The sequence below is a fragment of the Sturnus vulgaris genome, chromosome 4 (genome assembly GCF_052056855.1).
Source record: "Sturnus vulgaris isolate bStuVul1 chromosome 4, bStuVul1.hap1, whole genome shotgun sequence".
In the NCBI taxonomy this organism is placed as follows: Eukaryota; Metazoa; Chordata; class Aves; order Passeriformes; family Sturnidae; genus Sturnus; species Sturnus vulgaris.
Window position 1 is genome coordinate 62,619,066 of NC_142246.1, and position 22,792 is coordinate 62,641,857.

At 37.2% G+C, this 22,792-nt stretch overlaps 1 protein-coding gene across 5 annotated transcripts in view; it reads right to left on the reverse strand.

The window, feature by feature from the left end:
• LRBA (LPS responsive beige-like anchor protein) overlaps positions 1 to 22,792 on the reverse strand; it is a 361,227-nt gene that overhangs the window by 319,676 nt on the left and 18,759 nt on the right. For all 5 annotated transcript variants that reach the window (XM_088164094.1, XM_014878944.2, XM_088164093.1 and 2 more), the window contains exons 2-4: positions 2,577 to 2,808; positions 2,338 to 2,438; positions 47 to 142 (exon numbers count right to left, since the gene is read on the reverse strand). In XM_088164094.1, the coding sequence (XP_088020220.1) occupies positions 47 to 142; positions 2,338 to 2,438; positions 2,577 to 2,808 (429 nt within the window). The remainder of the gene's footprint in view (positions 1 to 46; positions 143 to 2,337; positions 2,439 to 2,576; positions 2,809 to 22,792) is intronic.

A 22,792-nucleotide genomic window follows, 5' to 3' on the forward strand; every position in this document is an offset into this window, starting at 1 on the left:
ATAGAACAATGAACAAACAAACAAGAAATGTAAAATATCTACATACTGCAGCGCTTTTTCCTGGAAAGTTGAAGAAGGCATCAGGTCCATACTTCTGAGGCATGTGTTTTAACACAGACAGCAACTTCCCAGCATGTGGTGGCTGACAAAGAGAATTACTACATTTGTAAATAAATAAAACAAACCTCTAAGAAAGAAGAGACTACACACACATACAAAAAGCAAATTCTAACACATTTTAAAACTTTGCACGTGGTTGAATAACACCCTGCTAAGACACTCAGCACTTTCAATAAAACAACATTAACAGTCATGAATACCTTCACACAATATACAGAATTAAAGTTAATTAGGTAACTTCATTAAAGACTTGAAGGCCCGAGCCACTTTCACTCAGCATAAACTAAACTGACCCTGAATGTTGACTCCTGCCTCTGTCTGTTTATTCCCATCAACTCTCTGTATGATTCTGCAGTAATCTAAAGAAAATAAACTGGTCCAGATGAAAACTAACTTAGGGAAAATAAGTGCAAGCCAATTTTTAATTACACCTGTTCTGGGCCATGGCTGAATGAAACCTGTGCCAGCACAAGGGAGATGGGGAATACCCAGCAAAAGGGAGAGGAAAGATCAGCAGAAAGATTATTTTCATCAGGACTACAGTCATAGATTAAACTGATTTGGTTTACACTTTCACCTAAGTCCATGGAGAAAGGTTCAAGTCCCAAGGACAGTTTGGAGCACCTAAACTGAGTGCTCAGTGTGAATATTTAACACTTCTCCACCCACATCCTGCTGATTTTATTGTGATATTCCGCAACTATAAATTCCAAATCAAGTAAGCTTATGAGCTCACAACAGAAGAACAGCAGATACTGATCATAGTGACTGGACTATTTTGTGTGTTCTCTTTCACCACACCACAGCTTTCTGGCAAATCTATTTTTAAACCACAATTTTATAATCCTGATATTTTCTTGCAAGTTCCCTTTTTCACCCTGCTGTTAACAGCTATCCTCTGAAAACTATGCATGATGTTGGAGCATTGCATGATCCATTACAAGTATTTCAAATGTTCCAGAGGTGCAGTCAGCTAAGCAGTGCTTCAAGAATCTGAGTTAAAACTGAGGAGGAAATGCTGAGAGCTCTGCTTAGATGTCTGCAGTGCCATAGAATTTGACCAGGTAAATTGTGTTGCAGCAAAATGCTTGGTATCTTCACAGTTCTGCTGATTTTAAGATTTATGGAGTTGTACAACTCCTTAGCAATCCAACTCTGGCATTTTTCTCTTGCTTTCCCCTGTATTTGGTCTTTGATAAGGAAAGGAAATTAAGTGCAAATAGCAGGGAGACAGGAAATGAAAAAAGTTAATGTTACAGAGACAACTTTAATTCACCTACAGTTAAATATACTATGTTCAATTATTCAGTTTAAACCATCTATAAAGTTTAGAGTATTTTTATTTAAGCAGGTTAAGATCTGCAAAGTTATTTATTTCAAAGGGCCTTTTAAAACCTGCAGTACTATGTGTGCATGCTTGCTTTTATCTGGCATACACTTTTTAAAAATTATTTGAAGTCAACAGAGACACTGCTACCTTTCCCTTACACTAGCCAGAGTATTTATAAATAACAGGAGCTGAATTAAAACTCAAAGCAGGTAAAACGATTGTTAAAATAATTCCCAAGTCCAGTGAAACAACAATTGTGTGTTGAAGAAAACTTTATCAGGTGACCTCTACAACATATACATTTTTACTTTAGGGAAGGTGGTTTCTCAGCTGTAAAAGGGTCCCTTTCTATTCCACACAAGAACAAGAGAAAAAATATACAATTCTTCATTGAGACTTATTTCCTTCAGTTCAATTTCTGCTAGTACTCTCACTTCCCTAACTGGGTAATTTTTTTTAATCTTTAGGTAAAATACAGCAATGTGAAAATGGGAGCAAACAGAACTGTCTATGTAGGCATTTTTTACTTATTTCTCTCTTGTAATTAAAATAAGTCTTTTTCCTTCAGTTTCAGATAGCTGGAATCAAAAATATAAAATCATGTGCATAAAAACACTTAAGAGTCATCTTATTATTCCCAGGTGTTCAAAAAGAGCAATATAGTCAACAGGTTCAGGAAGACAATTAACTTCATCACTATTCTACTCTCTGTATTCTAATTACTTTCAGGTAAAAATATTCTTTATATTTTTTTTTTATATTTATATATTTTTGGTACATTCAAAATTTGTTTATCATGAAGTTCATGGAACAGTCTTAACTTGTGAAAACTAGCAAAAATAATAGCAACACGATAAAAACTGTTTCAGTTTGGTGTTTTCTTTTACCCATCTCCCTTTTTCTCCTTGCAGCTTGCTGAAGAATAACTTCAGCTCTCGAACTGTCAGGTTATAGCTAGCCAACACACCCAGCATGTCCACTAAGAGATCTGAAAAGCAAAAAGAACAGCCATGTAAGTGCTTAATAAAACGCAGCATCTAATTTGTATCATCTAATTAATAACTGTGTCCATGAGATTCGGCAGAGAAGAGGCACAATTTGAGTCCCAGGCTGGGGGAGGCTGTACCTGCAATCATGTTGTCAGCTCTGTCAATCCTCCTGAGCACTTGTTCCACGAGCCCCACCTCCGTGCAGGCCTGGAGATTCCGGATGCTTTTCTTCAGGATTGCTGTGAACATGCTCCAAACCTCAGCCTGGCAGGTGGTGTCACACTTATCCAGTAAATCCACCATGCACGTGATGCCCTCTCCTTCTTGGATGATGAAGTTCATCTCCAAGTCAAACTGGCCCCCGACGAGCTTTCAGAGAAAAAAAAAAAAAAAAAGTTTAAGGCAACTGTATCAAAGTTTTACTGCATGCCTAAAGTTATTCATTCTGTCACAAGAAAACTATCAAAGATGAGGGAGAAAAACGTAATAATGAGACCAATATCAATGTACCATCTTATTTTTCTTCTGTTTCAAGTTCTGTTGAGTAACAAAGGTGCTCTTAGGGTGTCACCTATCGGATAATTGCTGCAGAAAAACATTTGGGTAGTTTAGCATAGAGATGTCCCAAGCTGAGCTGGAAAGTGAAGACACCCAGTGAGTGCTCTGAAACAGGTGAGCCCAACAAAGCAGTCAAGATATCTTAAATTACCTGGAGTGACCCTAGAAGCTTTCCTTCAAATTTGCTTAACAAATCTCCATTAAGAGGGGAATTCCAGCCAAAAGGAGCTGATGCACATCAGAAATATTGCCACTTATGAACACTTATGAGACAATCCTGAGATAGTGACTAAAGCTGGTTAAGAATTAACTGCCAGGTTTATTAGCAGTCCCAGGTACTACAAGGAAGCAAAGGCTTGCTATATTTGCAGGAATGTGGAACAACAGCACTGTTCCAAGCCTTTGGTTGGGATTTGGCTATGACACTTCAATCCTGTAATATTTCAGGTCTCAGAGGCAAATTTTGTTTGAACTGAGTACACTGAGTAAGTAGCCACATATGCCTGTGCAAAGGAGGTGGAGAGGGGGAAGGAAATAACCTGCTTCACTCTCACCTGAGTACTTAAAAAACAAAACTTCCAGCTAAAGGCAAAATGCATTATACTAAGCTAACTCTTTTATACCAATTCCCTCTGTTCACTCTTTAAAGTTCTTTTGGATTTTAGAGCTGTCTTAACCTTTAAAAACATGCCATGCTTACCAAAATACTCATTATATACCAGCATACAAACAGGAATTCAGATAGCCTTGACTTCAGTTATCAAAATTGACTCATGACCAGAAATATTTCAGCTTGTTCTGACTTCTGCATGTTATTATTTCTGTCCTGCATGGCATTCCTTTCACATGCTTTGACCATTAAGAGCTTCAGCACTGTCACCTGCTGAAGTCACACCATGTCAAAACTGCCCTGAAATCCATACACTAACTTGCTTCCATATTAACTCCAACAGCTTCTCCAGGCTAGTCAGGATCCAAAGATCAACTTACCCATGGAACAGAATACATGCTCTTCATTAACCACTGAAATTACCATACATTTTCCTCAAGTGTCTAAACCTTGTCACTTTGAAGAAGCAATCTTTGGACTTCTGGGCATAAATCAGTAGTGCCAAACACCACAGGAAGCTGAGAAAGTTACTGCTTTTATGACAGAATAGACAATGTCTCATGGCAACGATTTCTAAACAGTAATTTACACTTTTCCATTTTCTCCTCTCTGGGTCATGAAAAATAATTATGCAATTTACTATCAGATGCTTCCATAATATCTTGGAAAACAGCAAGAACTGAATAGAGTGACTTGAGTTATATTCTCAGCTTCTCTATATCAACTCATGCTGTCAACTCAAACAAATCCATCAAATCATTACCACCCTCCAAGCCTTACTTTTCCCCTTCCAAAAGATGGAGCAGAGGCCTAACTCAAGAAAGCTCTGTAGGGTATTCTAGGCAGAACAAATTAACACAGAATTATCTCAAAACAAATGCAAAGAAAGATACACACCCCCTCCTTTAAAAAAAAACAGAGCATTTGAAAATGAAAAATACATAATCAGCGTTACACCTCATTCCACACTGAATTTATCCTCTACAAAACTGAAGTATTCCTCAAGAAGCTGCTCTTCTTAAAATCAAGGTAAAAAACAAAGAAAATACTGTATTCTGTATAAAGACTGAACAGCTCATGGTAAAGTTCTGGCCACAAACCACCTGCTAATTCTTAACAAGAAATTCAACTCTTTATGCATTTGGTTTTAACTATCAGCCAACCATCAATTATCACACCAAAACCACATACAGCTACTGGAGGTGACCTTACCTTCACCCTATAGTCTACCCCACCAATCCTTCATTTTTGGCTACATACACTATTATCAGAAACCACCCATCCAGGAAACTGTCAAATTAGGTTTCCAATCTCATCTGCAAACATAAGCATTTCAGCAAGCACGTTCTAGGAATAATATGCTATGGTAAAAAATAATTATCATTTTAACACTTCCTGTGAGGGAAGTGAGGACAAAAAAAAATTGCCAGGGAAAGCAGAATACCCAAGGCAGGGTGCAGCTGATGTACAATATGTATGCACACCCATTAGACATACACAGGCACACACACCCCCCACACTATGTCATATTAACCCTTTCTAATGGTGATTTGAAACTGATCAACCTTCAAAACACAAATTTGTTTCCAATGACAGGGATCATAATCCAGGTCCATGCATTGGCTAGTTATTATCTGAGCTGCAGTAATGGCTGTGCACAGCAAAATGTAATCTTCCCAAATGTCACAGTAAGTTATGAATATCTGAGCAGCTTAATGCACCTTACTAGCCATGAAGTGTGAGAATGTAATCTTATTACCTTTTTTATGGTTGTATTTTTTTGAATAATGTAGCCTTTGAACTGATGTATAGTCTTTCCTTGCACTTTAGCATGATTTGGTCTCCTGTGTCGCACAGTACATTTTTCAAAATTCTCCAATTCAACGTATTTTAAGTCCTGTGCTGAGCTGCATAAACAATCTTTATAGCAACCCACAGGGTGGCATAACGTTTTCTTTCTTCAGCATGTAGAATTAAGTACAAGCTTACAGGAATGGTTTTAAAGGGCAGCATTCAAATACATCCTCACAAATTTTAGATTTTGCCAGCTATATCCACCTTCAAAAATACATAAACTAAACCAATAGCTCAAGCTTCTCAGTAAAATAGTTCCACATTTAGCTGATTGAGAACAGAGAGAATACAGCAATTTTTGAATACACATGCAGAGGGTGTATTTTTACCCCTTTAGAGAATTAAACTAATGAGAAGTCAACATAGTAGCACTAATTGTTAGTATAAAACAGCACTATGACACTTCTATATAAAATCAAAACCACAATTTAAACACACTTAACCCTTCTTTGCAATGAAATGATACGAGATATGAAAGAGATGGTTTGGGTGAGCATCTACCAAACTACTGCAGGCAGAAAATAGCTCAGAATAAACAGTCAAACTCCACTTTCATGAAAGATTGTTAATCTAATTTATTTCTGCCAGCAACAGATATAAAATATTTAGGAGGCTCACAAGATAAAAAAAGAAAAATTATTTCAATGACCTATAACACAAAAAGAAGAAACCAAATCCAAAATCAGCATTTCTTCTGGAAAAGCCAAATTGGCTGTACTGGGGAGAACTACAAGGCTGGATCTTCACATTTTTATCTCAAACCTCCAAAAAAAGTCTTCACTTCTATAGAGCTTCCTCATTCTTCTGGTTGTTACATAAGCCACACATCAAGTACTTGCTTTGTTCCCCAAAGCCAGGATGAAGGACTATTAATCAAATTGTGACCTCCCTTTTCCTCAAGATTATGATTTTATAATACCAGAATTGTTTCTTTAGTATGTCCAAAACAAGGAGTATGAACACCTGTCCCATGAATAAAAATGCAGTCAAACAGGCTGGTTCAATCTCAGTGAAAATTTAAGCGTTTATTTTTAATAAGAACCTGCAAAGCTGGGTATATATGATATTCTTTGTCTTTTTTTATTCTTATCTTCCACCAAAGAAATAAACCACTTCCCTGACTCTGTCCCCTTTCACATAGTCAAAAATATATTTCACATATCCAGAAACTAATTTAATTTAGTTGATTGAATTTTTTTGATCATCAAAAATAAATGTCAAAGATATGGGAAGCATAAGAATTAAAATCTCTTTAGGGTAAGAGTCTCACAGGATCATGGATGAGTCCAAGTTGGTCAAATTCCTAAGGCACACAATAAACTGGAAAAGTCAACACCACGACACACATTCATGATGTGATTAAAAAAATGGTTGTGATTTGGAAAGGCTTCCACACAACAGAAGAGGAAAAACATTGGCAAAGAGTAACTCAGACATACTAATTTCCATGCATTCTTTTTCATTACTAACACACCACCTGGAGTTGAGAACATTAAATTCTGAGTCCTAAGAAGATTTGGCAGGAAAGCTTGTTGATAGTTTGGATAAATACATTAAATATTGACATCAGCATGCATGTCAAGTCAGTGAAACAGGGCTCAGGCCCAGAGAGGTTAATAGGGAGGGCAAGAAAGGGACAGAAAAAGTCTGGATGTCAATTTTTTTCTTCATTATATTGCTATTGTATCAACCATAAAGCACAAGAAAAACTAGACAAAACACCAAGAACTGTGGGAAAACCCACTCAAGAAAAGAGGTCACACCTTCCAGCAAGACACAGATGATTTCAGGTCATTTGCTACCTTGGCTCAAAGTTTAAAGTGAGACCATGAACGTGCAAGTGACTTTCACAGAAGGAAAGATTCTGCTCCCATCACTTCTGTAAGCAGAAGATTGTTCTTGAATCTTACTCCAATTTTGGACTTGGTTTCTCCCATTTTCAAACAAAACCAGAAATTACCCCAAAATACTGAAACAAACAAAAAAAATCGAAACAACAAAGAGCAAACAGATAATTTTTGCAGAAAATCACGAACTTTTCCTGCTGATACCTCAGGCTGAAGTCACCAATCTCCCCCGTCCAGCACTACCCTACAGTTACACCACAAAAAAAAAAAAAAAAATACTAGTAGTATTAACCTAATCTATTTTCTAAAGGAAAAAGGATGGTAAGAAAGGTAAGAAAAAAAATCTCCTTAATTATCTGCTTTCTCTCCTATTGCCAAGTTCATAACAAAGCCTACAACTTTATTTACCTGGAATGAGAAGTCCATTTTAAACCAGGCATATCAAAAGTGGCATTGCACAACAGCATTGCACCCACTTTAACCTTGACATTTCTGTGGGATTGTGTTCAGCAATGTTATTAACCATGATCAAAGCTGGATCATTCAGGGAAAAACCCTTCTCATTGCTTCCCTTCAAAGGGGTGTATCTATACAAATGTTTTGCATTAAAATAAATTTTTTTTAAGTCTGTCTGTTGTTTGGAAAACTGCCTAAATGTGAATTCAACAGGCACCCACAAGGTGTTAAGAGACTCCTGCTGCCACCTAATGTTATATTTGAAACCATTAGCCCAGAATTGCACATTTTTAATAGTGTTTCAACACTGCATCATTCTCCTCCTCCTCCTCCACACACTTCTATCAGCAGCTTATATCAGCAGGCTTTATCACAATTAAGAAAAAAAAGCTGCATCTCAAGGAAGTCAGACAGGATAAAACTTCCAAGTAGCAGAAGAATTTACATTTAAGCATTGGTTTCTATAAAACCTGAGTTTCATCAACTTTGCAAAAGCTAACTACAGAAGGCATACAACTTACCCAATTTACCCAGGAGAGACTGGCAAATATCTCCTACCCAGTTAATTTGAGACATAAACCAGTTCATTCAAACTTTTCTTTAAAAAGGCTCTTAGCTATGCATACACGACAATTACTCTCTCAGCAAAAATAATAAAGGCAAAAAAACAAAATTCTTGCTCCTGTTGGTACAATACATCTGGTCTATTGGTTTCTCCTTCCAAGAGAATGATGGGGAAGGGGGAGGAATAAACAATTTTAAAAGACAAATATGCTGGAATCAATGATTCTTTATTTACCCTAGCTAATAATCTAGTATTTTCACTCTACTTGCAAGCATTTTTATGTCAAATTAGTTCACTAACACAATTAGTTCAGTTTGCAGCATGCAGCTGAAGGCCCAGTGAAAACAGAGCAATGCAAGATTTAGCTCTACACAACATTTTTAAACATGGCTGAAACAGGGAGGCTGCAGAAACAGCCCTATGAATTTCAAATTTTATACTTTTTGTGTTTAATCTACTTTAGAAAGAGCCACTAAATATCTTTTAAGTACATACCATAAACTGAAAGTTGGTATCTTATAAAGGGAGCAATCCTTGTTTTAAATGAAATGATTAGCAAAGGTAAATTCTATCCTACAGAAACAAACAAGGGGAAAAATTTGTTTTATCAATTTGGTATCCATTCAAAAAGGGATCTTAGTACAAACAGTTCAAATTAAAAACACAATGCTTGAACTCAAAACAGCTACAGATGCTAGATGGCATTTAAGGCCCCTTCCAACCAAGCCATTCTATGATTCCATGCCACCACCATGCACAGTGCCTCTGTCTTCTCTTCTAGAAATTCAACAACAGATTCCAAAGATGAAAGGCATAAACAAGTCCAAAATAAGGAACTTCTCCCTTCTCCCAATCTTTACTGCCCCATCAAGAGGAAGGACAGCTGACACACAGAGGATTGCCAAGAACACAAAACACAAGTCCCACGGGGACCCACTGACCAAAGAGTGGCTAATACCCAGCAAGCCTGCAGCCATTGGAAAAGTTCAGGTGGCAAAACAGAAGACAGGATAAAACTGATTTTATCAGATTTACCAGATACCCTGCCAGATTTTGCCCAACACACAACACTGGGTAAAAAGGTCCTTTGCTCCTGAGGAGGCTGCACCATTGAGCTTTATTCCAAACCCCTGAGGGAACAAGGAACTACCGAATTGACTTTTTGCAAATCAAACAATATCAAGACTAAATTTCAACACTCTCCAAACAGTGGCTAAAGGTGTATTTACAACACATGGCAGTTTCCCTTGTTTCACCTGTATTATGTATTCAATAGATATTACCATAGAAAATACCTAAAGCCAGCTGAAATTCCCATTTTTACAGTACCTGTATTAACAACATTAAATTTTCCTTTTGTTCAAATTAACTTTTTTCAGTGTACCTTAACCTATGATCCTGTGTAAGACATACAAGAAAGATATGACTCTGAGAGATCGTTTAATAACATGCAAATTTGCAGCTCCATACAGGAAATGAAATATCCTAAATCTTTACATCACATCAGATTCATATGTGCATTGAAAGCAAATAAATCATTTAAACCATGATACAGAGAACCTTTTTAAATTTGCATTTATCTACAGTAAATACTGCCATGTTCTTTAATAGCTTGCTAGTGCAATCTTAGCAAACTAATGATTTATGGTTTTGACATTTTAAAAATCAGAAATCTGTCATTTTATGACACCCAAGTAGAAAGTCTGCTGGAGTTGGAGTTACATTACTCTGAATTTAAAACTCAGATACATGAAACATACATAGCAAAGCACTGCACCAAGTGTCCATTTCATTATTCCATCACTTTCCTTCCTAGCTACATGTCTAAAAGTTCTCATGTTTTTACTTGAAATAATAATAGATTTTTTTCATCAACCAAGATACTTTTTTTGTCAGTTCTGAAAATATCACCCATCAGCAAACAAACCCAATCTGCTGTACACTACCAAGCTTGCACAGGTCTGCATCATGTCCTACCTTAATCCCTCCCCTCAAGGAAGGAGCCCAAAAGATAACATTTCTAATACCACATTAATCAACAACAAGTCCAGAATGGGGAGCAAACCCTACAGTCAGAACAGCTTTACAGGGAATAATGCCCTGCTTGCACCCACTTCCATCAGTCAGGACATTTACACTGTTTGCAATTTTTTTCTGCCTACAGGCTAAATCAGAAAAACAACAAAAAAAAAAACCAACACTGCCCACCACTGACACCATGTCTGAGCAAATATAGCTGCAGTTTACACAGACTTAAAAATAAAGATCTACACAGAAATTAGGTTAAAAAGATCAAAGAGGACTGATTCCCACTGCCAGAAAAGAGTCTTCTCTACCAATGGATAGTGACAGAAAAAAACCTCAACCCTGATAATACATTTAGAGGCACCAAAAAAGAAAAAACCCAAAAAACAATTATCTGAAGCTATTTGCCCAAGTTTTCTCACAATTAAATCACATTTTCTAATGTGCTTAGTGTTCAACATCTAAAAAACCTAACAGCCTGCTGCTTTATTGTTACTTAAATGTAAAATATTACCAAATATATGTTTTCTTTCAACCCAAGCTAGAGTGCAAAGACAGCCACTAAATTTCAACAAGAAAACAAAAAGCCTTAGGATGCTTCATTTAAACATTTATTTTACTAATGATTTTATGAAATATTATATTTATGTCAATTGGGCAAGGGAAATCACTGGTGTAGTAAACTCCTTCCAATTATAAAGAAATACAAACAACTATATCTATTTAGAAGTATGTCTGTTCAGTGTAATTGGCATACACAAGAAAAATTCTATAGATATATATCCAGAATGAGTAAATAATGTACAAAACACACTATATCTGAGCTTCTGAAACTTGCAGCTTTCTAAGCTAAGAAAACCAGAAAGAATGTAAATAATTATTAAAGAGTCTCCCAGTGCATCCAAAGGGGGGTGGGGTATGTGCATCCAAGCAAGATATTCCTCTGGAGCATGGAAAGAAAATACTTTTTCAATCACTAGTGAAAAAAAATTAAATTAAAAGGTTTTTATTTTCTCTTTAACTCTTTTTGACTCCTATTCTGTATTTGTTGTAATATAATATACTAATACAGTAGCACAGATATAATTAAAAAATAATAGTATATATTTATTGGGGGTGAATGATGACCTCTTTTTTTGGTTTTTTTTTTTACTGATGCAATCAAAAAGGTTTGAAGACCACTTCCCTAGATGCCAGAGAAAAGCCAATGTATCCCCATATTTTCTCCAGATCAGAACACCTGTCTGGTATTTAACAGTTGAGGGTTGAGGGCAGGAAGCCACCACTCTACAAAATCTAAAGTTTGCATCCTGCAAGTCCCATACAAACAATTCTTCACAGAACTTTTTAACTTTTGACTTCAATTTTATATCCATTTTGTGACAGTTACTAAGCACATTATTTCGAAAGCGTGTAACAACAGAGGTCTACAAGTGAAAACAAGCTTATGAGTTCATTCTAAAAGAAATGTTTGAAAGTGTATTGCTAGCCTATAGAAACCAGGGAATAACAGCTACAAATAAAGGAGAAAGGTGAAAGAAACAAAGGAAATCCAAGGAAAGTTACAAACCAGAAGATGTTCCAAACATGAAATTGTATACCAACAGCAAATAAACTTACAAGGGAAATAAACCAAAGCTCAAAAGAGAACAGAAAGAAAAAGAAAAAGAAAGAACAGAAGATGAAGAGATGAATCAATTTACTTATAAAGCTCTGGCAGGTTTTATCAGATGTAGCAACCATAATGTTAAACACTTCCTCTCCTGCTGGAAGGCACAGCCCTCCCGTAGCTGCCCCACTGCCATCACCTTTCACAGCTCAGCAGGAAAATTGCTGCGAATTTCAGCACAACCAAAGGCACCAGGTTACAAGTTCAGGCAGAAAGCAAGAACCAGCACATCTGTTTCCATCATTTCTGGCACTGCCTCGATCCAGAACAGCTGGAAAACACCCACCACAGTTGCCTGCTCAGAAGTGGCAGAGTTTGCTGCCATGGCTGCAGCAGAGACACACATGAGCTGGGATGTAAGGAACACTAAATGACATTCGACAGGAAATGTAACACTCAACTTGCCCTCTTACCATTTTTTAAATTTTCTGTAGCTGTGATCAACATGGGAAAACCAAGCAGAAAACTTTGGCTAGAAAAGAGGATGCTTACAATAAGTAACAGCATTTAGTTTATTTTTACCAAGTAATAACTTCTTACTTTTGCTTTCAGATTCTGCCATTCCTTTGTTTAGAGTTAAAAAAATGGATTACTGGAAGTCAGCATATGGAATTTACACTAAACCAAAGATTTCCACTAACCAGAAAAAAAAAAAAAAGTACCTTTTTGAGAACCGGTATACCAGTAAAGCCTCCACAATTAGACTATTTTTACTTTTATTTTTTCCATGTCCACAAGGCAATACTGAAAGCAAGGACAGAACTGTAACTCTGATATTTAATGTTTGTTACAAGTGGCTTACATTTCTATGTTTACCAAAACAACTTTAACCTTGCTCTCCTCTCTGATTTGCCACAACACTGTTTTTTGGTTGGCTGGGTTTTTTCCTCTTGCTGTAGAAACTACTATTACTCTAAGGCTCTATCCCACCCTGATTTCCCTCTTGTCCCTCTTCCTAGCATATGGACAATGACTGAAACAATCTCCAAGGAACGGGCACAGCAGTAAATGAGAGAAAAAAATCTCACAAAACCACAAAGAAACAAGGAAGACAAAGACAACAAGTGTTGCATATTTTATCACTATCACCTACAAACACACTCTCCTATTGACAGTGTTGTGACCAAGGTAATTTTAATTGTTGACCAGTTCTGCAATTAAAATTGGAGTTAAAAAGGCAAAAGCAGCCTCAATTAATGCAAACCCAAACTACATTCTGTTTCTTTAATTTGGCAATCAAATTACCAACAGCAACTGCCACATTTTGTTCAGCAAACCTGGCAAGACCCTCCCATTCCCTGTGGCCAACTGCAGTTCAGACTGGAGGAAAGTAACAATTGTCAAAGAAAATGGAGTTGAATCACATTTTGAAGCAAGCATTTAGCCAGTAAAGTCAGCATTTGCTTAGGCTTGACCTCTGTTATTTTTAACTTTAAAAAAGATTTTTTTTTTAAACACCAACAGATTTATCAAAAATTCTGATAAGAACACAGTATTAATGGAGTTCTAACTATTTTTTCATCAACACTATCACATGTATCTGCACTTCTAAGGCAAAAAGGCTTTTTCTGGAATTACTACACTTGCAAGGATTCAAGAATTTAGAAGAATGCTTAAACCCTGTCACACGCAAAAAACTGTGAATCAAAACTAAATTATTGCCCACAAGTGATAATGCATATAAGCTGAAAAAGGCTACATCCAAATAATGTATGAGTTTGTGACACGGTGTTTCTTAGAACACTCTTTTCCCTGTGAAAAGTGTGATTAAGTGAACAATAAATCTTGCTTCAGTGAGACGGTGAAGGAAAGAACATCTGCCACTATGAAAAGCTCCTCAACTTGAACACAAAGAAAATACCATTATCAAAGGAGAGGTTAATGCCATCAAAACAAACAACAGTACAATCTTTTCAGAAAAATCTTCTCTCTCATTCCATATCCAAATTATCTTCCCTTTTTTCTTTAGTGTTAATAGCCATTGTGTTTCTAATAAACATAATTTCCCTCCAATTCTGTATGTAATAAAGCTCCACAATAATAAAAGAAAGAGTAACCATCCTCCTAGTTTCTTAAAATCTCTCTCTTAAAATCTATATGAATTATATTTATTTACTAAAACATTTTTCAAGGAAAACATAAAATATCTATCATAGTCAGGGATTCTGGGGCTGGCAAAGGTAACTACAGATTTTACAGACAAAAGAAATCACAGAGGACTTGAATATTTTTCATCTAAACAAATAAATAGAAAAAAAACTTCATCTTTAACTATATCATTTTGATTAAAACTCTAAACCTGGAGATTGGTGAGGCTTGTCTCACAGGAGTTACTTTCTTCTCTTTCCTTCTACTGGCACGTTATCTCTAGCAATAAAGTTTTGCCAAGCAAATTCTGCACTATGGATAATCACAGATGCATCCCTCAAGGTTTATCAAATCAAGCTCTTAGTAACAGCATTTCCTGCAGCTTTCCATGCACATAAATATTTACTTATAGGAGAAAAAGATTTCCCAACACAACAACAGAAGAAGTAATTGCCACAAAAACCATGAAACAAGAAACAAGTTTCAAGACAACAACCCACTCAACAGTATAAACTGTGGTCTCTAAGGTGTGAGGCCAAAGACCAGCACCAATATCTGAAATTTGCAGTGGGATAAGGGGGCATGTCATGAAATTCATGGATACATATACCTTTAAGAGGAAGACAGAAAACAAACCCTAACACCAACAACAAAAGCCTTTAATCTCAGGGTTTCCTTTTCCTTTCAGCCTACACATTACCCTTTGTGGCAGAGTAACTTAGAGAACAAAGCCCACAGAGCACTACTATCTACACCTGCCCCGGCACTCTTTTCTCAGCAGAAAGACAACTTTAAAGTGAGATTAAACCACCATTAACATTATACTAACTTTATTTATACACTGAGCTTTAGCGCTGGCCTTTTTTTGTCAAAGATTAAGTCATATGGCTCTGTTCCAAAGCTCCAGTGTCCTTATAGCACGCACATTTCTGTGTACAGCCACCAGTTACTCTCTGCAGTGGATTGACCCTGGCTGGACGCCAGACACGCACCAAAGCCTCTCCATCACTCCCTTCCACAGCTGGAAAGGGGAGGGAAAATATAACTAAGGGTTCGTAAGTTGAAATAAGGACAGAGGGAGATCACTCACCTAACTGTCACGGGTAAAGCAGACTCAAATTAAAGACATTAGTTGAATCTATTACTAATAAAATCAGAGCACTATAATGAGAAGTAAAATCAGACCTTAAAAACACCTTCCCCCCACCCCTCCCTCCTTCTCAGCTCTACCTGATCCCCCCAGAGGTACAGGGACTCAGGGAATGGGGTCCTTCTCCACCCCTGTACTCTCCCCAGCTACCAAAACCTGCCCACACAAATGCAATACATTCTCACACCTCACATTCTTCCAATTTATATTTCTCTACCCTCTTAATTTTGCAACCACATATACAGCTCACAGTAACTGTAGTTTTTCCACTTGTTCTGTTTCTGCACAGAAAACATATGTTAAAAAAAATAATAATTTCATCAGTACTATTTCTGTTGCTGTTAGGAATTCAGAAAACTCTTCCTAAAGCCAAGATAAATGCAAAAGGAAGTTTCCTGAAGCATCCAGTTCCTAGGCTTTTAAGTCACTAGTGATCACAGAATTGTTAGGGTTGGAAGGCACCTCTGGAGATCATCCTGTCCAATCCCCTGCCAAGACAGGGTCACCTGGAGCAGGTGGCACAGGTACGTGTCCAAGAGGGTTTGGAATGTCTCCAGAGAGGGAGAGTCCATGACCTCCACAGTCAGCCTGTTCCACACCCTCAGTGTAAGGAAGTTTTTCCTCCTGTTGAGGTGGGACTTTCGAGTTGATGGCCACTGCTCCTCAACCTGTCACTGGACACAGCTGAAAAGAGCCCAGCACCATCCTCTTGGCACCTGCCTTTGTGATATTTATACACACTGAAAAGATCCCCTCTCAGCCTTCTCCAGACTAAACAGGCACAGCTTGTGCAGTATCTCCTTGTAAGAGAGATGCTCTGGACCCTTCATCATCATCTTCATCCATCCATCACAGGAGCTGGCACAAAACCACAAATATTTAACGACAGTGGTAATCCTGTCAGATTGTCATCACACATTCTTTCTAAACAGAATAAAATAGGGACGGTTTCAAATGGTTACAAACAAACCTACATCAAACTTGGGGTACTCTGCACACAAAATAAACTCAAGTACACCTATCCAGCTCTGCTAGCTATGCTGGTTCTTCCACACAAGTGAACAGCTCAAGCTCATATGCTAAGTTAGATGGCAATGTGACAGCAGCCAGAGTAACTGAAAAAAAGAAATCACTTTGTACATCACATGTGGTCAAATTCCCAAAGAGATTTTTTTTTCCTTTTTTAAAAATACTGATAAAAGAGTACTGTACTAGCAGGGAGGAGTACAGATTGCAGAAAATAAGTTCAAAGAAATAAATGTGAATCTCATTCACTCACACACTGTTTCGGGTATAAGCAAAACTACAAGGTCTTCAAGCAGGTTTCCTAAAAAGAGAGTCAACTTCATTTATATGGATGATGTAAACAGGATGTAGTACATGAAAACTGATACTACCAGTATGCTATGAAACTCCTGACTTTATATTCATGTTTGTTTCCCCATTAGAATAACTCATTCAAACTTTAATATGAAAAATTCTCTACTGGACTATAACAAAAAGAACACTCACTCCTACTTCACACATTTCTCAGAAGCCACAGTCACTTGCGAGGCTGCAGCAAGCTGGGAGTTGGTCTCTTCTCCCAAGACACAGGCAATGGAACAAAATAAAATGGTCTCAGGTTGTGCCAGAGGAGGTTTATATCGGTTATCAGGAAAAATTACTTCACAAAAAGGGTCATAAGGCACTGGAACAGGCTGCCCAAGGCAGTGTTTAAGTCTCCAGTCAACTCAAAGGAGTCATTTAAAAGATGTGTAGATGTGGCACATGACTACACAGTAAGTGCTGGGTTAATGGTTGGACTTAATGATCTTAAGGGTCCTTTCTAACCTTAAAGATTCTGTGTATTCTAAACAGTCAGAAAATTCTGCCATTTGATTTTTAATTATTTCCATTGTAAACTCATGAAAACCATTATTTAATTGCCAGTGAAAGATTCCCAATCACTTATTCTACACCTGCTTAACCTTATCTCTCCAAAAACTAAACAGCCTTGAAGTCAAACACAAGTCTGATGCTTTCTCTGCTTGTCAAGGCAAGAAGCCATTAATGCTGACAGCTGAGCACAGGCAGGGTGCTTGGAATAGCTGATAGCTGCTGTGTCAAGGAATAACAAAATATTAAATTTCAGGATACTGCCTTCAAAAATTAATTATTTTACTACCATAATAATTAAACAGTTGAGTAAGAAAATAACAATAATTTGTTGTAACTAGGATAACACTGTTTCACAAGCAGTGAACAGTATGCAACTGCTTACTCCAAAACCTACTTTAATTTCAACTACAAGGTATTATATGCATTGTTTGTTTCAATCACAGAACCATGGAAGAAAAAACAATTCTTAGTGTAAGGCAAAACTGGCACAAGTGCCTCAGCAATCATTTCAGTGTGCAGCAGTTATCTTAATGTAAAACAAACAGCAAGTGCAAATTATGCGTTATGATTTTGACAAAACTTTGTGGTTTAAGCTTTCTTAAGCTTAAATTGTTAACAAATTTGACTTGTACCATCAGCTCAGTAAAAAGTGATTTATTCAGAAAATCTGTTTATTGATTATGAAGCCACAAGATTACTTACAGGAAGCTTTTTGCTTGTTTGTTTCATGTTTTTTTCTTGTTTCCATTTGTATGAAAAAGCCCATACAAACAATCTTGTTTCTAAGCTGTGTAGTATTCCAAGCTATAAAACATTCATTTCCACAGAAACACAACTACTATCCTTTTAAATTATTATTACAAGACCTCTAGCTCTCTTTGCACTCTCCTATGAGAATGAAAATACTGATTCCTGGGGAACTGCACTTACGCTTAATTCTCTGACAATGTACTCTTGGAATTGTTCAATATGAGATTTGCACGGTGAAAAATACCAGTATCTGATGAGAAATGAGTTTTTCTGGGCCATGAAGTAAAAACACTTTTTGGAATGAAACTATTCTTACAGATGTCACTTTTAAGAATTGTCAAAGGTTCAAAATTTGTGTTTTCATCCTATGAGTTGTAGGCCCACATTCTCCTCATTTATACTGGCCCACTTTCAGCTGAGCTTTTTTTTTCTGACACCAACACAACAATCTCCAGGATTTATTTCATAGTCTATCTTGACTTCTTCCATAATCAGCAACTTCCCTGAAGCACCACAGTATTATTTCTTGTTAAATAAAACAATCTGAAACAGGGCAGGAAAAACTGCAAAGAAGTTTGCAACAACAGATCTGAAGGCACAAAGAAAAAGGAATTCTTTCTAAGGGGCAATAAATAGAATGAGAATTACAGACTATCATCACAGTGAAATAGTATGGTGAGAAGACTAAATCTGAAAGCAAATTCCCCAGGTTCCTCAGGAAGAGGGAAATGTTGTGGGACACAAAGGGGTTTCAAGGGAGCAATGCTGGAGTCTGAAAAGGAAAAAAAAGTGCTGTTTTTGTACTATATTATCCTGTATTGTAGAAATAGGAACAAAAATCATATTCTGCTTGTAGTTGTCCCTGGTTTCCTCTTCTGCACACACTGGTACTTTTTTCTCCTAGTTTCATTCAGCTTTTCCATAAATATTCTTAAGAGTCAAAATCTCCTTTTTATAGGTTTTCTTGCACAGTGTGGACTAGGGTTAGAGAACTATTTGTTGTTACCTTTCCTTTTCATTGTTAAACCTTACCTGATCTTCAATTACCACTTAGTCACATACACTGTCACAGAATCTCAGAACGGTTTGGGTTGGAAGGGATTCTTAGATCATTTAGTCCCAAGCCCCCTGCCATGGGCAGGGACACCATCTGCCAGACCAGGTTGCTCAGGACTCCATCCAACCTGCCTTTGAACACTTTCAGGGATGGGGTTTCCACTGTTTCTCTGGGCAACCTCTTCCAGTGCCTCACGACCATCACAATTAAGAATTTCTTTCTAATATCGAATCTAAACCTGCTCTCTTTCAGTTCAGAGCCATTACTCATGGTTCTAGCAGGAAAGTTTTGTAAGAAGTCTCTCTCCAGCTCTCTTTCAGCATCTTTAGATACTGAATAAAAGGCTGCAGTGAGGTCTCCCTGGAGCCTTGATTTCTCTAGTCTGAACAATCCCAACTGCCCCAGCCTTTCCCCATGGGAAAGGTGCTCCAACTCCATCTCAACACAGATGACTCAGCATCAATACACAAATGACAGAGCTGCTTCCTTCACCATCATCAGCAATTCAAAAACTAGCCAAAAAGATTTTCCAAACAGCCTCCCATAGCTACTATACAATTATGCCAAATTACAGTCCAAGATAATTATTTCTAAAATGTTTGTCCTGCTCATTTCTGCACATCCAGAACATGTGCAAATCTTTCTGTTACAGGAGAAATTAAACATTCCAAAATGAAAACTTGTCATTCCATCTTCCCAAAGGAAATTCAGTCAGAACTTACTCTTTTTTCTTCTTCACCTAAAACCAGAAGAAACCCTGATTTTCAATATATACTTGTCTTTTACTTACTCTGGTTTTACTCTTGTCTTTGCTTTACTTCTGATTTTGCCTCTATTTTTCTGTCAAGGTGCTCTTCTCAAGCACTTTATTATCTTATATTCTATGCTGTCCTAACACTGCTTTAAGCAATCACTGATAGAACTGAACATGCAGGCAAATATAACTCAAGTTGCTTATTTGATCAAAGCTATAGTGATCTGAGAAAGGAAAAAAAAGTTAAAAAAGCCTATAAAAACACAAAAGAAACATTGATCATAGCACCATTCATAGAATTTGGAAGGGAAAAGAGATTTCCAGAGGAAATGGATTTTTTCCTATGTCCTCTTGATCTGATTCAATTTGAGCAGCTTGTACAAAGATTGTCTTTGTACTGAACCAATCTTTGAATATCTCCCTTAGATCAAATCATCAGGTTTAAAGTCACCCTCATTTTCAGAGGCCTGTAATTTCTGCTAATAATACTTAGCAGATACTTTCTTTGAGTGTCATCTTAGTCAATTATAGCAGAGGTGCTGGTCACTTCTCATATACAACCAACTCTTGCTCTCACACCTATTTATCAACATTGACAATTCCTTCCTTGGGAGTTCATCTCTGCTACTTCCAGATCTCCTCTGAGGTTCCCCAGACCATTCAGGTCACAAATCTCAAAATAACAATAAAAACAGAATATAAAATAATTCATTTGGTTTTACTGTGTTTCGGCCTACTGCAAGTATTTCTGTAACCCTACTTCAAATAGAAGACTCTCCTAACTTCTGCCTCTTATTCTGCTGGTTTTCTCCCCATCTTGCATCTAAAATTATACAGTACACAGAAAACAGAACTGGGGCTTCTAACACTCAGTCCAGATCCAAGAAAGGCTGGACGAGGATTTGAGCAACCTGGTCTCGGTGAAAGGTGTCCCTGCCATGGCAGGAGCTGGGAACTAAAAGATGTTTAAGTCCCTTCCAACCTAAAACACTCTATGATCCTCCCTGCCTTACTTAACAGGAGTTTAACATTTCTCTCTTCTCTCTTTGTTACAGGCTGTCTGCATAACTCAAGGAAAAAAAAAAAAAAACAACAAATCAGCCTCCCCCAGAAACATCATAAAACACAACACACTAGCATAAATTAGTAGCAGAATGTTTTCTGAATAATAAAGAAAATTCTCAGGAAAAAAAGGACAAAAGTAAAAAGAAGGAAATAAAGCAGCATAAAAAGGATAGATGTCTAAACACTTTCTCATCCTTTGAGAAACATATTCAGAAAATTTAGAAACACATTTACAAAAAAAAAAAAAAAATCAAGTGCTAACCTATCGTTTGTGTAAACTACCATCGAATCCATCAGTCCAAAGATAATCAGATATCAAGACTGGTTTTACACACACTTCTGAATAGCATAGTAATGGGTATTTTGTCAATTAATTCAAGGTATTGTCAGTTGGTTTTTGTTCTTTCTCTTTCTCTTAGAAAGGCAACAATGCTGATCACTGCATCCTTACTGGAAAGTCAGAACTATGCACAGGTCTGCTGCTACACAGAAACAAGACTGATGAGCACCATCTCATGGGCATTTCAGGTAACAGATTTGAAACAGAAAAAAAGAACTCTGTGAATTCTCCACTATATGGATATACTTTCCAAAATAAATACATTGAAACTGAATGACATACAAGTATAATCTCAAAGCTTCAGATGCTTAGATCTGAATCTGATGCTTAGATCTTAGATAAAAATGTGGCTCAAATTAAGGATTTTCCTAAAAATTATACACTGCAAATATGTCTGACAGGAACATTGTCACATTCACACTGGAACAATTTTAGAAGTATTTAGCCACTAAAAAAAGTATTTATAAGCAGTTAGGTACATAAAATTAACACCACACCCATCCCAAAGAATCCCAGTTTCTGGCAGAGGAACCCTAAAATAAGTTCTTATAAGAGCAGTGCCAACAGAACCCTTATTTCCCTTTTATGCATGTATAAACCTTTAAAAATAACTTTTAAAGCATGATTACACACTTGTATGTTTTCTTTTCAGCTGTATAATAATTAATGAGGTCCTAAGAGATTGCTTATATCCATTCCAGCAGATCCTAGAACGACTAAAACATGACTCCTTAAAAACAGTCTTGAGGGCCACATTACTTGGGAGTACTTGAGATTCAACAATACAGTTCCTCTGTGACCTGAAATTTTACCCAGCAACAGCAATACCTCTGAGAGAACAACTCCTTTCACTTGTCTACTAGTTCAGGTTACAAAGACACTCCTGTTGGAGCTCATGACATTTTTATCTATCTTTCTTCAGTTAATTGGGAAGTTTAATACCAAATAAATTTATGGACGACTAACTTTGCTAAGCACATTTCTGATAAACAAATTTTTGCTCGCTATGGTTTCTCTAAGCTTTATTGTTAGAATATCTTGTAATAGTCACTGTCAAACTAGTTTTACTCCTTTGAGAGCTAAATTTTACCAGCCCTGCACATCAAACGAAACTTTGTTTATTGTATTTATTGGACACTAGTTAACTAACAAACGAAGTAATCACAGCACTTTAAGCACTACTGCAGAAATTAGAGAGAATGCAGATTCTGATGTACAGGCAAAGCTGCTCCAGGCTAAGCATTCCACTAAAAAGCCAGGCTGGCAATTCTAGAGCAGCACCATTTTTTGAAAGGTACAAAGCATTGTTATGTGCCTCCCTGCCCTGAACACACTGTGGCTCTGGGAAAGGTGTTCATTAGAACAGTGGAATGGCACCTGGAAGAGGTCACAGATCTCCAGCCATTGTGTCTCCTGCCTGCACCACCTTTGCAATCATTCCACAGCAGCTGAGGGTCAAGCCAGATCTAATATTTCAGATGCAGATCAGGATGACTCTGTGTAATCCCTCTGAGCAAACCCGACAGTGTTTCCTTGGCTTCCTTCCAAAAGTCACTCCAGTGATCCCTCTGCACAGGCTCCCCAGCACAGAGGCTCAGCCAGCTCCCCTTCTCACAATGTATTAGCAAATTTGCCAGTCTAGATCCTCCCCAGTCAATAATATGTTATAAATTCCTGTTACACA